General features: G+C 39.6%; 1 protein-coding gene across 2 annotated transcripts in view; it reads right to left on the bottom strand.

Annotated features, from left to right (window-relative positions):
- Positions 1 to 11,253, bottom strand: part of galnt13 (polypeptide N-acetylgalactosaminyltransferase 13) — a 433,026-nt gene extending 421,773 nt beyond the window's left edge. For both annotated transcript variants that reach the window (XM_072579362.1, XM_072579363.1), the window contains exons 1-2: positions 10,954 to 11,253; positions 3,015 to 3,296 (exon numbers count right to left, since the gene is read on the bottom strand). In XM_072579362.1, coding sequence (XP_072435463.1) covers positions 3,015 to 3,156 — 142 coding nt within the window. In that variant the 5' untranslated portion in view covers positions 3,157 to 3,296; positions 10,954 to 11,253. The remainder of the gene's footprint in view (positions 1 to 3,014; positions 3,297 to 10,953) is intronic.
- Positions 11,254 to 14,201: the final 2,948 nt, after the last annotated feature.

Here is a 14,201-nt window from a genome sequence, read left to right as displayed (position 1 = left end):
CTCTCCCATGAAGAGAAACATCCTGTCAGCATTTACCCTGTCAAGCCCCTTCAGAATCTTATGTTTCATTGACATTACTTCTCATTCTTCTATACTCCAGTGAATAAAGTCCTAACCTGTTTAGCCTTTGCTCATAAGACAATCCTTCCATACCAGGGATCATCCTCATGAACCTTCTCTGAACGGGCTCCAATGAGATGATATTTTTCCTTAAATAAGGGCATTTGTAGATTAGGGGTAAATGTAGAGAAATAGGGTAGGGAAACGGGTCTCGGTGGATTACTGTTCAGAGGGTTGATATGGACTTGTTGGGCCAAATAGCCTGTAGGAATTCTATGAAAACTGCTCATAGTACTCTAGATGTGATCTCACCAGCAACTGTACAGTTGCAGAAAGACTTCCCTACTCTCTTGCTCCAACCCCTTTGAAATACAGGCCAATATTCCATTTCTGGCCCTGATTACCTGCTGCACCTATGTCCTAACTTTGTGTTTCATACAGTAGGATCCCAAATCCCTTGGTGTCAGAGCTTTCTGCAGTTTTTTTTTCTTCTATTTAATGCTGCTTTTTTATTCTCCTTTCCAAAACTGACTTCACATTTTTTCACATCATACTCCATTTGCCAAATGTTTGCCCACTTAATTAACCTATCAAATACCTCTTTACATTATGTGGAGGAATACAAAGCAAGCAATCTCATTAGCAAGTCTGATCCATGTCAAATTCTGCACTCTTCCATAGGAAAAATTTGCAAGTAGTTAAGCTCCTGACAAGTCTTTCATGAACATTGTAAACACATCTTCTGCTGAAAAGGTATTTTAAAGATGACAACTATAAAAAGTAGGAATAATTTCAAAGCCTGCAAGTTAACAATTTGAAAAAAGGCAACATTTTTACAGTACAAAAATGAACATCCCTTTGAATTTTATGCTTCAATAATTATGTTTATCCTAAGTCAAGGTATTATTTATTCACTCCAAAGTAACAATAAAAGAAAATCAATGTGCAGAAACGCTGAAAATTGAAACAAACTGCTATTTTTGACGCAATTTAGCTACCACTGAAATCTTATTTTGGGCAATCTCTTAATACACAAGAGAGGCATTTTGAAAAGTAGCAAAGAGTATCTATTTAGGATTTTGGCAGTTCAAGGTTTTTAAAGATTCTTTTGTACTGGAGATGCAATTAAAATATTTAGAAATTCAAAACGAATATAATTAGGCAAACTGAATTTTTCAAATCCAAGCTTCCCACCTTCACAGAAATGCACAAAACATGATGTTAAATCACTTACTTTTGACTGTTTCCTTATTCATTCAAACACAAAAATCAAATTTTCTTTCATCACAAAACATCATAATGTCACATTGTTAATTTAAGAACTTCTAGGTATGTGCATAAACAAGTGTAATTTGAACAATTTACATAAAGAACAACAGTTACTGAAGTAGCTATAAATGACGTGAGGAGAGATACCTGAAGATCTCAAACTCAAAAAATGTTGCTGATATCAAAGTCAAGGAATTATTGAGATAACATGTGCATTTTATCTGCACGATGCATACAAACCAAGAACAGCAGATGACCATCAGAAGTGAGGAGAACAATGTAAGAATAAAGGAGTTGTCACAGCATTGCTCCTTTTAAATGGTCCTTGACCAGTTCACTAGTGTATTACATAAGAACTTAATCAAAAGAAAACTGTAGCAAATGTTTTAACACATTTCTATCGTGGAGACAGGTAAATTGTAATTTTTTTCATTGTTAACTTGTGGCACAGCAGAAAACCTGTATATATTATTTTGTTTCAATGCTTAATCTGTGGCATACTGAGTTCTGTAATTGGCTAAATGTATTACCAGATCTCCAATAGCTAAATTAAGGCTTCAATTTGCTAAATTAGTTCATAAACACATTTTGCCTTGAAGACTTCCATGTTTTCAAAGAATTCCATATGTCTGGTAAAAGTTCACATGGTATGTTTAATGCAAGGAAATACAAGTTAAAAATGAAACGATACCAGGTTATAGTCCAACAAGTTTATTTGGAAGTACAAACTTTCAGAGTACTGCAATAAAGTACTATAAATTCCATGTCCTATGATCCTGTCGGCTAGCTATCTGACAAAGGAGCAGCACTCCGAAAGATTGTAGTTCCAAATAAATCTGTTGGACTATAACCTGGTGTAGTGATTTTTAACTTTGTCCACCCCAGTCCAACACCAGCATATCTGTATCATGGTTAAACATACCGGATGAGCCTTTTAAAAATGAGGGGACATTTTCCAGAAACTTTTCAGTCTCTCATTTCCTCTGATAGTTTCCAGCCCCGAGCTTTTTAGAAAATGAGGAGAGAGAAAGAAAGTTGCTAGCTTACTGATTAGGGCAGTACTCAGTCTGCCATGAGAATTTTGCCCTCAGTCCTAAACTTGAATTTCCTTCGGGTGATCTTTAACAAGCTTCAATTGAATTTTCATAAAACTCAGTTCAAATGCTTTTTGTTGTACAACAATACAATCACAGCAGATATTCCAATCACTGCAATCTAAACCCTTGCGACAAGTAGTATTTATAGAGGCTGATGCAATCCCAATAATTCACTGAAGTTTGTTGTTCTGTTTGAATATTGAACAAAATGCTTAAATAATACTTTACTAGTATTACCCAAGATCAATCTTAAAAGTATTTAGCCACAAAGAATGTTGACCACACCAACATTACATCTAAAAAATGATCAAGAATCTCAAATTTAAATTCCTTGTAGTTCACACCCTGAATGCATGACAGAAATAGTCATTGTAACTACACTAATCTTGGATAATATTGCTGTTTAAAAGTCACCTCAATACAGAATAGTTATTTTCAAGCACAAAGGAAGATCATCATAAAGTATTGTGGTGCAGGGATAAGCAGATTTTTTTTTTTGTTCATGAATTCTACCCTTACAATGTGTTCTCTCTTTTCTGAATTCAGTTATTTCACATGGTGACAAAGCTAGCAACAGAAAACACTTACCTCTCAAGGCTGGTAATAAAGAGCGGTCTTTTTTATCATCACATTTGTTGCATTCACTGAAGTACAGCAATAAGAAGACATCCAGTAGGACCCAGACCAAAGATGTGGCCAAGACTATCTTGCACCATGCCAATCTCCTCATGAGTACTTTATCTTGTGAGTCACGCTGATAAGCAGGAAGTGTGCAGCTTTATTTCCTTGGAGAAAGAGATCGCAGTGCAAAAAAGGGAGGCAATGCCAGATATCCAGTATGTCGACTGAATGAACTAAACATTGCTGAAACTGAAAAGAAAATACAAAAACTTAGTGTCATATATTACTAATAGTAATAGGATACTTTCAGACCTTTTTGGAGAATCATGGATTCACAGGGAGCCCAATAATGCCAACAACACTCTTAGTAGAATGAAGTTTGAAAACTGGTCAAGGAGTTGCCCAACTCTTACTTGATCTCTCTACGATCTTGATCAGATGGGCAATGGGCTGAGAAGTGGCAGATGGAGTTTAATTTAGATAAATGCGAGGTGCTGCATTTTGGGAAAGCAAATCTTAGCAAGATTTATACACTTAATGGTAAGGTCCTAGGGAGTGTTGCTGAACAGAGAGACCTTGGAGTTCAGGTTCATAGCTCCTTGAAAGTGGAGTCCCAGGTAGATAGGATAGTGAAAAAGGCGTTTGGTATTCTTTCCTTTATCAGTCAGAGTATTGAGTACAGGATTTGGGAGGTCAGGTTGCGGCTGTACAGGACATTGGTTAGACCACTGTTGGAATATTGCATGCATTTCTGGTTTCTTTGATATCAGAAAGATGTTGTGAAACTTCATAAAATATTTACAAGGATGTTGCCAGGGTTGGAGGATTTCAGCTATAGGGAGAGGCTGAACAGGCTGGGCCTGTTTTCCCTGGAGTGTTGGAGGCTGCGGGGTGACCTTTCAGAGGTTTACAAAATTATGAGGGGCATGGGTAGGATAAATACACAAAGTCTTTTCCCTGCAGTGGGGGAGTCCAGAACTAGAGGTTTACGGTGAGAGGGGAAAGATAGAAAAGAGACCTAAAGGCAACTTTTTCACACAGAGGATGGTACATATATGGAATGAGCTGCCAGAGGAAGTGGTGGAAGCTGGTACATTTGCAACATTTAAAAGGCATTTGGATGGGTATATGAATAGGAAGGGTTTGGAGGGATATGGGCCGGGTGCTGGCAGGTGGGACTAGATTGAGTTGGGATATCTGATCAGCATGGACAGGTTGGACTGAAGGGTCTGTTTCCGTGCTGGACATCTCTATGACTCTATGACTCTAAATGCTGGATCAAAGAATCAAAACTAACTGACTCCACATAGATGTACTAGATAAAAGCCAAAAGAGGAGATCTTTAGAATACCTATACTGTACAATGCAACATGCTATCTAACTTTCAGGCACCATTAAAATACAACAAAAATAAATTGCTGGAAAAACTCAGCAGGTCTGGCAGCTTCTGAACCGAAGGGTCACTGGACGTAAAACATTAACTAAATTTGCCAGATCTGCCAGATGCTGCCAGATCTGCTGAGTTTGTCCAGCAATTTCTGTTTCTCTTTCATTTCCAGCATCCATAATTGTTTTTTTATAAATAAAAGCAAACTGGACAAGTAGAAAATAAAAGATAGAAAACAACTGGGGAAGAAAACTACAAAGCAATCCTAACAATTTTGCTGAATAAATGGTAAATTTGTTTCTGTTCACCTGCAGCTATGCTTCTGACCTTATATCCACTTGATCAGCAAGAACATCTGCTTTTCTCTGAAATGTGCCTTAAGTAAACAAAGACATCATTTCACTGGAGGCAATTCAGAGAATGTTCACGAGGATGATCCCCAGAATGGAGGAAAATGTCTACTAGCAAATACTAAACAGGTTGGGATTCTACTCACTGGAGTTGAAAAGAATGAGAAGGGATCTTATTGAAATATGTAGAATTCCTAAGGGACTTGACAAGGTAAATGCTGAAAGGATGTTTCCCCCTCATAGGAGACTCTAAGACCAGACAGCATACTGTCAACATGAAGGGACACAGATTTAAGACTTAAATGAAGAGAAATTTCTTCTGACTGGACAGTGTCTTTGGAACTCCTTCCAAAGAGAGCCATGAGATCACAGTCCTTATGTATGGTTAAGGCTGAGATAGATTGATTATTGGTATGTAGGGAACCAAGGGGTATGGGAAAAATGCTGGAAAATGGACTTAAGAAATGTTGGATTAACCATGATCCTACTGAAAGGCAGAACAGGCTCAAGGGGCTGAATAGCCTACTTCATATGTTATTCCTATTCCTTACAGTTTTAATATCCTCACTGTCTACTCTGACTCAGTTCACACGACTACAACCCTGGGTGTGGTGTCGCCACTGGACGCAATTACTCCAAAGCTCTCTTAGCAGGCTTTCAAACTTCATTCTGCATCAGGTTGAGCTCATCTGATACTCTGCCACGTAATGCTAGTTCATCCAAATTCCATTCATTCACCTCACCATGTGCTTGCTTTTACTACTGTCATCTTTGTGATCAAATCTGTCCACACTAATCTCTGATCTGTTCCTAGCTTCCAACCAGCTGACGGTTTAGCATTACTCTCATCCTGGCCTCTTGTGTCTCCCATCCACGCCTTACTTTTGGCAGCCAACTCTTCAGCTGTCGAAACACAAATGTCTGGTATTGAATCTTCTTTACTACATTCTTTTCTTCCTCCAGTGACATACTCCTCTAAAATCACCTTCAATAATCATTCTGATGAAAGTTCATCAAAATGAAACATCAACTTTGATTACACCCCAACCACCTCTTAGACGCTGGCTAATCTGCATTTTGTTTTGAGTTCCAACACCAGAATCAGCAGCAATCTCCTTTTGACCAGGGACATCTTTGCAGAAGGGCTGGGGCCATGTAAAATAGATCAGGTGGCCATGCAAGAATTCCATGTCTTTGACATGCCCCAATATTTTCCACGTGGATAAGTGTCAGCTTTTGGCTGCTGGTTAATATACCTTATAAAGTTCATTTTTTTAGTTTATGCTAAGCATGTCATGTAAACACAAATTATCATTATTTTAACTAAATACTAGGACTACCTAGTACCTTTGGGCGGCACAGTGGCACACAGCGCCAGAGACCCGGGTTCAATTCCCGCCTCAGGCAACTGTCTGTGTGGAGTTTGCATGTTCTCCTTGTGTCTGCGTGGGTTTCCTCCAGATGGTCTGGTTTCTTCCCACAGTCCAAAGATGTGCAGGTTAGGTGAACTGGCCATGCTAAATTGCCCATAGTGTTATGTGAAGGGGTAAATGTAGGGAAATGGGTCTAGGTGGGTTGCTCTTCGGAGGGTTGGTGTGGACTTGTTGGGCCAAAGGGCCCGTTACCACACTGTAAGTAATCTAATCTAATCTAAAAAAAACCTGGTGTGACAGGGACCCATTACAGTTCAATGATTTAAATAACATTGCCAACTTAATCGCATTGTGTTTGACATAGAGTACATATTAATGGGCAAGCATGGAATTCTTATCTAAATTTGTGAACATTTTCTACTTTGCTTCCAATGAACCACACAATCCCTGCAAATATTTTAAATGAACTGATGACAGAGGGATTATTGACTTTAAACCTTTTATCATTTAAATCAGAAAAATGCAACAAGATTGTGTGGAAGACATGGTAGTTGGAATTAGTAACTGGATTCAGGGCCTCTCAACAACACTTCTCCCCAGGGGAATGTAGCAACTTGATCACCCCTTTCCCACCCCCATCAGGAGTTAAATGTAAAGGTGATAGTGCAGTTGTCTGTGTTGTTCTTTTTCCTCCATTCGCAGCATCAAAACACCTAATCTTTTTTTCATGGCAGTTCTGGGTAAAAGCATGATTACAGATCTGAGCTCTTTACTTCCTGCTTCTCAGTTGTCTTCAAGAAAATTGTTCGAAGCAGGCGAATGTTTGGAGCAGTCTGCTTGGTTCAGTTTTTGGCTTGCTCCTTTATGCAGCTTCAGCAAGTGAAACCTGACATACTTGCATAAACTTAAAAAGGAGAATTTGTGCAACACTGGAAATCCTTCCCAAACAGGTTCATAATCAACACCCAAAGTGATGTAATATCACAACAGTAAAGACTGATTTCATTTCCAGTAGAAATTGCAACTGTGAAAGAAATCCTGTGCCAGGTGTTTAATGGTCCTAGGTTAGAACTGTGCAGTTCAGATGCATTGGAGCAGTTCTATGTTTTGTTAGCTCTGAAAATATTTCTGAGATTTAGTGGAACATAGGTGCAAATGCTGGTGTGGCAGCAACTGGATTCATCATCTGCAGTTTAGCAACATTGCTTACAAGCAACTCATCAGCATGGAGATAGCATTTGAACTGAACAGCAACACCATTTTTGAAGGTCACTTCTGTTTAAATGCTTAACTACAGTAGGCCTATCAGTATTATTACTTTATAAGAACTCCTTCCCTAACTCTAAACTTGTAAATATTATGGAATGTAATAGGATGTCTGAGCTGATTTTTTTTTGGAATTGGCCACAGGTCACCTCAACATGATCAAGTGACCACCTCAACGTGAGTTTTCCTTTTAAACTAAGATGATTTGCATACCACAGCACCAAGCATCTCTCCCCATAAGACTGCCAAGGCTCCAAAGCTGACAGCATCAGAAACTCAGTTGTTGTCCTTAACTGGATATTGGACCCTCAGGCTAGTCAACTAAGACAATACCATTGATAAAGTTGCTCAGTATGTCTTGCTGCCACAAGTGTGACCTTAGGACCCATTTTTGCCCTGACATCTAAGACTTGATTCAACTTGTAAAGTTTGGCCCAAACAACAATTACAAAAACATGTCACTGATGTTACATTGGATAAGATTTTAACTGAATTAACAAGGAAGAAAATTTTGAAGAATGAAAATTCTTTGCTGTTTTATAACTGTCAACACTGAAAAGTAACATATTGGCAAAGCTTTTCATCTTGCACTCAACAGGACAAACACAAGAATTCTAACTTTTAAACTCTGCCTTCATCAATCCTCTTTGTTACTTCTTCAAAAAACTCAATCAAGTTTGTGAGACATGATTTCCCACGCACAAAGCCATGTTAACTATCCCTAATCAGTCCTTGCCTTTCCAAATACATGTACATCCTGTCCCTCAGGATTCCCTCCAACTACTTGCCCACCACTGATGTCAGGCTCACTGGTCTATAATTCCCTGACTTGTCCTTACCACCTTTCTTAAACAGTGGCACCACGTTAGCCAACTTCCAGTCTTCTGGCACCTCACCTATGACTATGGATGATAAAAATATTTCAGCAAGATGCCCAGCAATCACTTCTCTAGCTTCTCATAGAGTTCTAGAGTACACCTGATCAGCTCATGGGAATTTATCCATCTTTATGCATTTCAAGACAGCCAGCACTTCTTCCTCTATAATATGGACATTTTTCAAGATGTCACCATCTATTTCCCTCCATTCTATACCTTCCATATGCTTTTTTACAGTAAATACTGATGCAAAATATTCATTTAGTATCTCCCCCATTTTCTGTGGCTCCACACAAAGGCCGCCTTGCTGATCTTTGAGAGGCCCTATTCTCTCCCTAGTTACCCTTTTGTCCTTAATGTCGATGGCCTGTGCAGGCCATCAACATTAAGTCATCGCAATGAGGAATTTGCAACAGCATGTGATGGATGGCAGTTATAGGAAGGGGGGAAAGTCTCAGATACAGTCACAGAGATGGGTTAACTCCAGGAAAGGTAAGAGAGTTCAGCAGCTAGTGCAGTAGTCTTCTGTGGCTATCCCCATTTCTTTGGAAATGTGCTCACAGTTATAATAACAAGGAAGTTAAATAACCAGTCAAGTTTGTATCATGGTTCAAGTACATTTTCTTAGATGAAGCATGCTTTTATATGCAGAAATTATTCAATGCAAAACAAAGGGAAACATGTTCAAGCCTTATGCCTTTTTTAAACTATCCAGAGGTTTAGTGAGCCCACGCTTCACTGATGCCTTCTCTCTGGCAACTGCTCTTCCCAAACTGTCTTGTCAATCAGCACCCTGTCTACCATAGTATAAATTGAGATTATTTTAAGTCTGGCACCTTGCATTTTGCCTGATGCATGCAAGAAGTGTTTCCACAATATGACTTTTTTTAAAGCAATATTCGAGTTCAATACTAAGTGATTGGTAGGAAGGTAAAGTCCAGGAAGTAACAGAATGAGCCATAGGTTTTGTTTACATCACAAATAATTTAAACCTAAAATTATGAAGTTGGCATATTATTAATGTTTCATTTATATCTGGTATCATTTTATTGCATAAAATTTATTTTCAATTAAATTGCACATGAGCTTGCACATCAGGGTTACGCACGGATAAACAAATAGCGCTAGAGAAACTCAGCAGCTCGGGCAGCATCGGTGCAGGAAGAATCAGTGAACGTTTCGAATCTGTTATGACTTCTTCCGAGGTGCTCGGAAGTTCTAAAGAATTTATACCAACTGAAAACGTTCGCAGTTCCTCTCTCCACAGATGCTGAGTTGCTCCGGTCTCTGTTCGGCGAAAGTGAGGACTGCAGATGCTGGAGATTAGAGTGTGGTGCTGGAAAAGCACAGCAGGTCAGGCAGCATCCGAGGATTCCTGATGAAGGGTTTTTGCCAGAAATACCGAGTTTCCTGCTCCTCCGATGCTACCTGACTTGCTGTGCTTTTCCAACACCACAATCTCGACCCCAGTGCTCCCTGTGCTTGTTTCAGCTTTCCGGCGTCCGCAGCACTTTGCCTGGAAGCATTCGGAATCCTCGCTAGTGGTAGCGATCAAAATCGATAAACAAGGAGAAGCAATAACTTGTTTCAGCCAGATCAACTGTTTCAGCTATGACAGTGTTTTCGCGCGATATAAATGTCCTTCCAAGTGCACGATATATATCACATAAAATTTCCATTTATACTTTCACGTTGCCAAACTTAATTATGAAGGTTTGTCTACATATCTAATACTGTACTCGGCAAATTAATTGTTGCTTGTAAAATATTTAATTTATCATATTGATTTTAATTCGTCCTGTTCCTTGTACAAATTAATTACTGAAAGCAACACAATACATATTCTACTGTGCGTAACAGTGATCCCAGTACGTCCGTAATCAAAGGTTGCGGACTGAGGGGCTTTCGCCAAGAAGAGATGAGACAAAACTGTCAGATATGTTAGCTACTGTACTAAGCTGTTAAATGAATAAGTATTAAGTCCGGCGGTTTAGTTTTCGTCGGAATGCATATATTACACAGACGGGCTTCTCGAACTAGCTCGAAGACTTCTTAAAGTCGAGCTCCATAAAGTCTGCGTAAAATATCGCGGCGATTTCAGCTTAAGTTTACAACACAGTTCAACATCCGATTAACAACGATCAGAACTTATTAATTAATTCTTCGCATCATTTAAAGGCACAGTCAATAAAATTGGTGCATTTTTTTCAGTCTCGACTATGGAAAAATGATAGAAACCATCTGGATTATAATTGCGACCAATTCTGAGAAAGTGAGGACTGCAGATGCTGGAGATCAGAGTCAAAAAGTGTGGTGCTGATCAAGGGCTTACGCTCGAAACGTCGATTCTCCGCTCCTCGGATGCTGCCTGACTGACTGCGCTTTTCCAGCGCCACACTTTTTGACCTTGAATACGACCAATTTGTTTAAGATAATTTCGATTCAAAGCAGAATTGCTGCAGTCTACCTTGAATTCTTAAACGATTTGTCTTTACAACTGCTTTCAGTCTCAATGGCCACTCATTCTCGCAGCCTGTCTTCTTTCTGACACAAGTGCACGTTCATTGCCGACTTGACAGTGCATATAATCTCCTAGGCAAAAATATTTAACAAGATATATTTCGCACAAAAAAGATGAACGAACAGACTTACGCTCTAACGCACGAAAGATAGACGGGGCAGTATCTGGTGCAATTAACTTGTTGCATTCTTGCAGAGCCCAATCAATTATCACAAACACTTAGGAACACAGCGCTTGTTGAAGAAAATGCTGCGAAGATATGTTAAAGTGCAGCACTAATTCTGGGAGTCAAGAGATGATGCGATGGCTTCTCTACCAAGGACCCAAGTCTGCATCCTCGCCATTACTTGGCCGTGTTTGATATTTACTTTGACCCGCCGTAGCAGCGCGCTTGGAAACAAGCAGCTACTAACTCCCAAAGCCACTGATCAATTCAGGTGCTCCTCATCCCGAGGCCGCCCCCTCCACTGCGCAAGCTCGAACTGTCAGGTCTCCGCTCACAAGCAGCCGTCAATCACAATGAGTTGGCAATGACACCCCGCCTCCCGCAAAATCTGATTGGCTGTTTGCTGCGACTTCACCCAATAGCTTTCCCAGGATCGCTTCTTCGTTCCTTTGTTTGGTTACAGAAATCGCCAATCAAACCCGACAACACGCTGTTGTCTTTGAGCCTGGCGCTGGACCCTAGTCTCCGTGAACAGGGGGCGGGGCTGGAAGCTGCAGCTCGAGGTGAGTGTTCTACCGCAGGGGGGAGCAGCGAAAGGAGCTGTCCAGCATCTTGGTGCTGAATTCACTTTGTAATTTGCTACTTGCAGGACACCTGTTTTAACATTGTGGCTTTAACGTAGCAAAATGTGAGCCACCTAAGTGGGTTAATGGCAGGGTGACGAAACGCCTAGTGGGAAATGTAGAGGGGAAAGTTTAGCAAGGACGTTTATTACAATGGCAAGCAACCGGGAGGTCAGGCCATTCCTGTGGACAATATGAAGGCATTCCGCAAAGCAGTCAACCAGTCTGCAGCAGGTCTCGCCAATGCAAAGAAGGCTGCATTGGGAGCAGCGAATATAGTAGACTAGATTCAAAGAAATACAAGTAAAACACTGCTTCGTTTGGAAGATGTGTTTGGTATTTTGGACAGTAGTGAAGGAGGAGGTGAATGGCCAAGTGTTACAACTTCTGCGATTGCATCGGAAGGTGCAGAGGGGATAGGGAAGTGCTAGAAGTGATGGAGTGATGAAGAGTTAGGGTTTTGTGGAGGGAATGGTGCCTGCAGAATGCTGATAGTTGACCAGAAGCAAAGATTTGTTTGATCGCGGTCTCCTTTTGGTGATGGAAAACGTGGCAAAGGATGATTTGATTTATTGTCACAAATACCTAAGTACATCCTATCGCCAGAAATAGAAACATAGAAGTCAAGGAATAGAAAGGAAGAGTCAGAGATTGACCAGGTAAAGGTGCAAGAAGAATGGAAATTGGAAGCAAAACTGATATTTTTTTTTCAATTCTGAAATCTTGGACATGTATTAAGAAGGGTGTTGAAAGATTTTGGAGGAAAGGAAATGTGAACACAATAATTTACAAAATCAGATAGGGTTACTGGTTTGCTTATGAGAAGGAACATTACTTGAGGGAAAAAAGGCACCATGTTACTTATATAGGTTTAGACGGATGCAAAACATTTTAACAGCAATATTAGGTCATAACATTCTTCTCCATAAAGAGGGCACAAGAGAAGCAAATATGAAGCCTTCTGTTAAGTCAATACAGCTGCAGAAATATTTGACAGCTTAAACAAACTAAATGTGCAATAAAATGATTAGATGTCTACTTTGATCAATTTATTCAAGAACAACAGATATGAATATCAAAATTCAAGGACTTGGAACAATCAATCCTTTAATTGAAGAATATAGGCGAAATAATTCTATGATTTAACTTATCCCTCAAGGGTACTAGTACATTTATATTTCAAACACAACCTCTGATGGAAATCTGTTTCTCTTAGATACTACCACATTTATATAATAAAAGTAAAAAGCAGAACATTGCAGATGCTGTGACTAAATTAAAAACAAGAAATACTGGAAGCTTCAAGCAGGTCAGGCAACATTTGTGCAGACAGTTGGTCAAATTAATGCAAATATACAGAATCGCGAAGTGGTAGGGAGAGGACATACAAACCATGACAGGAATCAAGATGAAATTATCTTTTAAGTCGTGTCAGTAAAATAATGGAGTCAAGATTAGAGTAGTGCCGGAAAAGCACAGCAGGGCAGGCAGCATCCGAGAATTCCTGATGAAGGACTTCTGCCTAAAACGTCAATTTTCCTGCTCCTTGGATGCTGCCTGACCTGCTGTGTTTTTCCAGCACCACTCTAATCTAGACTCTAATTTCCAGCATCTGTAGTCCTCACTTTTGCCTAGTAAAATAATGGAAACAAGCATATTGATATTAAGGAGACAAATATGACAGACAAGATCTGACACACAGAATGGGAGAAGTTACATGTAGGGTACATCTACATTTGAAAAGTGGGATCTTTTCAAAGTAGTATAGTGACAATTAAGGGCCAGTGTCTTGATCTATGCATGAAGATCAAAGGCAGTAGGTCCAAGGAACCCTAGAAGTCAAAGAATATTGTGAGTTTGATGAAGAAAAAGAAGGAAGCATATGTCATGGGCAGCACATTATAAACAGGGGAGGCTTTTCAAAAGTATAGAGAGTGCACAATGTTCATTAAAAAGGAAATGAAGAGGGCAAAAGGGGACCATGAATTATCTTTGTAATATGAGTTCAATGAAAACCCCAAGGTTTTTAGTAAGTGTATTAAAAGTAAGAGGATGACCGGGAAAAGAGTAGAGCAGATTAGATACCAAAGGGGTAACCTGAGCATGGAGCCAATGAGGTTTTAAATGAATACTTCGCACTTTTCACAAAGGAGAAAGACATTGTAGCTGAAGATATCAGTTGTGATGGGAAGGTTCTAGAACACATAAAGATTAATAAAAAGGAGGTATTAGAGTCTTTAAACAATATATAAGTGCATAAATACCTAGGGACTGATGAGATGGATCCCAGGCTGCTATGAGAGGCAAAGGAGGAGGTTTCTGAGTCCCTGCTGGATATATTTAATACTTCATCGGCCGCAGGCAAAGTGCCAAATAACTGAACAAGAGCTAATGTGGTTCCTTTATTCAACAAGGGTAACACAGATAGGTCAGGTAATTATTGCAAAAATTTCTGATGGACAGAATTGATCAATACTTGTAAAAGTAGGGTATGAGTGAGGATAGCATGAATTTGTGAAAGGGAGATTCTGTCTGACTAATTCAACTGAATTTTTTTTTTAAAATGGTGACTAAACAGATTGATGAGAAT

Source organism: Chiloscyllium punctatum, chromosome 10 (genome assembly GCF_047496795.1).
Source record: "Chiloscyllium punctatum isolate Juve2018m chromosome 10, sChiPun1.3, whole genome shotgun sequence".
Taxonomy (NCBI): Eukaryota; Metazoa; Chordata; class Chondrichthyes; order Orectolobiformes; family Hemiscylliidae; genus Chiloscyllium; species Chiloscyllium punctatum.
Note: the sequence above shows the minus strand (reverse complement) of the source record. Positions and strands in the feature narration are given on the sequence as shown.